The sequence below is a fragment of the Palaemon carinicauda genome, chromosome 12 (genome assembly GCF_036898095.1).
Source record: "Palaemon carinicauda isolate YSFRI2023 chromosome 12, ASM3689809v2, whole genome shotgun sequence".
In the NCBI taxonomy this organism is placed as follows: Eukaryota; Metazoa; Arthropoda; class Malacostraca; order Decapoda; family Palaemonidae; genus Palaemon; species Palaemon carinicauda.
In genome coordinates, this window is record NC_090736.1 from 150878580 (window position 1) to 150881079 (window position 2500).

The 2500-nt window shown below is 35.9% G+C and overlaps 1 protein-coding gene across 1 annotated transcript in view; it reads right to left on the reverse strand.

The window, feature by feature from the left end:
• Positions 1–1589: 1589 nt before the first annotated feature.
• LOC137650692 (uncharacterized) overlaps positions 1590–2500 on the reverse strand; it is a 3476-nt gene continuing 2565 nt past the window's right edge. The window contains exon 3 of the mRNA XM_068383858.1: positions 1590–2461. Within this exon, the coding sequence (XP_068239959.1) occupies positions 2172–2461 (290 nt within the window). The 3' untranslated portion in view covers positions 1590–2171. The remainder of the gene's footprint in view (positions 2462–2500) is intronic.

A 2500-nucleotide genomic window follows, 5' to 3' on the forward strand; every position in this document is an offset into this window, starting at 1 on the left:
GCTGTAGCTTAGCAAATAATAATAATAATAATGATAATAATAATAATAATAATAATAATAATAATAATAATAATAATAATAATAATAATAATAATAATATTAATAATAATCATCATCATCATCATTATCATCATCATCTCTTCCTACGCCTATTGACGAAAAGGACCTCGGTTAAATTTCGCCAGTCGTCTCTATCTTGAGCTTTTAATTCAATACTTCTCCATTCATCATCTCCTACTTCGCGCTCCATGGTCCTCTACCATGTAGGCCTGGGTCTTCCAACTCTTCTAGTCCCTTGTGGAGCCCAGCTGAACGTTTGGTGAACTAATCTTTCTTGAGGAGTGCGAAGAGCATGCCCAAACCATTTCCATCTACCCTTCTTCATGATCTTTTCCACATCTGGCACTCGAGTAATCTCTCTTATAGTTTTATTTCTAATCCTGTTCTGCCATTTAACTCCCAGTATCCTTCTGAGGGCTTTATTCTCAAATCTACTAAATCTATTGGAGATTGTTTCATTGTCATACCATGACTCATGTCCATAGAGTAACACTGATCTCACTAAACTGATATATAGTCTGATTTTTATATGTAATTTCAGGTGATTTGATTTCCAAATTTTATTTAACCTAACCATTACCTGATTTTCTTTTTCAATCTTTCATTAAACTCTAATTCAAAAGACCCTGTATTGGAGATCATAGTTCCTAAATACTTAAATGATTCTACCTAGTTAAGCATTTCTCCTACGCCTTCCAATGTTATTTCATCTTTCATTGCATACTCCGTTCTCATTATCTCTGTCATTCTTCTATTTATCTTGATAATAATAATAATAATAATAATAATAATAATAATAATAATAATAAGAAGAAGAAGAAGAAGAAGAAGAAGAAGAAGAAGAAGACTTAATAATAATAATAATAATAATAATAATAATAATAATAATAATAATAATAATAACAACAGTTATTTTCAAGTTATTAGCTATTCCCCGTTTCCTTTTCCTGAGTCCCAGTTTTTATTAATGGAAACTCGAATTCTCTGTAAGCCTGACAAGCAAGAAATTACCTATTTGCCTGGTGTCAGATGCAAGTGTAGTAGGCCTAAGTTTTGTACTATAAAATCAATAAGAACTAATATCCAGTATTGGGTGAGAGGCGCTAATGATATTTGAGATTATGGAATGTCCTTCCTATTCAGGCAGTTGAATCAGTGGAACTTCAGAAGTTCAAACTTGCAGCGAATGTTTTATGTTAGGCTAACATAAGTCTCTCTTCATAGTTTGTATATGAAAGATGTTTTTAATGTTGGTAGTTATCTCAAGATATTTTGTATTCATTATTCATTACTTCTCTTATAGTTTATTTCCTTATTTCCTTTCCTCACTGGGCTATTTTCCCTAATGGAGCCATTGGGCCTATGGCATCTTGCTTTTTTTTTATCTTGAGCAGTAGCTTAGCTTGTTATAATAATAATAATAATAATAATAATAATAATAATAAGTTACAATCCATTTATACCAGCCACACACACACACACACACACAACGAGCTGGTATGGTAGAGGATGAGAAGAAATATAATATGAATAAATTACACATTTATTTATATCGTCAATGGTGCTCTTCTTTTCCAAGGAAACCCTTTCTTCTTACTTTAAATGATATTACACAAGATTTATAATATACAACTGAACTGTATATTCCGACCACTCTTGCAGAAGTCAGGTTAGACACGCTGAATAAATATCGCTGCTTTGCACGGCCGCTCTTCTTTTCATGTTGTTTGCTTTCCCGTAATCTTCATGTCCTGTGTGATGTTACGCAGGAGACGCTGTTCTTTGGCTTGTGTATTTCCACGCTCTGCCAAACAGGTAAAAAATAGATCTATATAAGTTCCAGGAAGAATGCGTTGGTTTTGCGCCTATCCTTCTGGAATCAGGGACTCGTTTGCAGTAGGTAGTGTTTCTCGATTTCTGAATTTCTTTTCGAGTTGTATTGTTTATCGGTTTGTTTTCATTTTCTTTCCTAATAGGTGGACTTCAGTGGAGCATATCTGTAAAAATCTCGTCCATTGTCTATTCGTTATTCACTCACAAAATAGTTTTCTCTGATGTTATATGAACCGCAGATATGGCGTCACTGAGTGGCAGAGGAAGCATATGATTATCTAACTCGATTGAGGAGGGAGAACTTCAGAGGTTGGTTCGTCAGAGATGAGTCCCCCTTCAGGGATGATGATGCCCTCAGACATACCATCTCCCAGTCGACGATGCCTGAAAGGAAGGTCAACTAAGACGGCCTGGCTAGGGTCTACGGGGCCGCCTCCTCCGAGGCGACTGAAGACGAAGGGTCCACTGGGCTGTTCAACCTCCTGCTGCTGTTTCTGGTGGCTGACGTAGTAGAAAGGATGCTGGAAGCCGTCGAAGACCTTTTCGCTGCTGTCGAAGCCCTGGTGCTCTAAAGAAAAGATAGAAATACTATTTACAGCGCTCATGA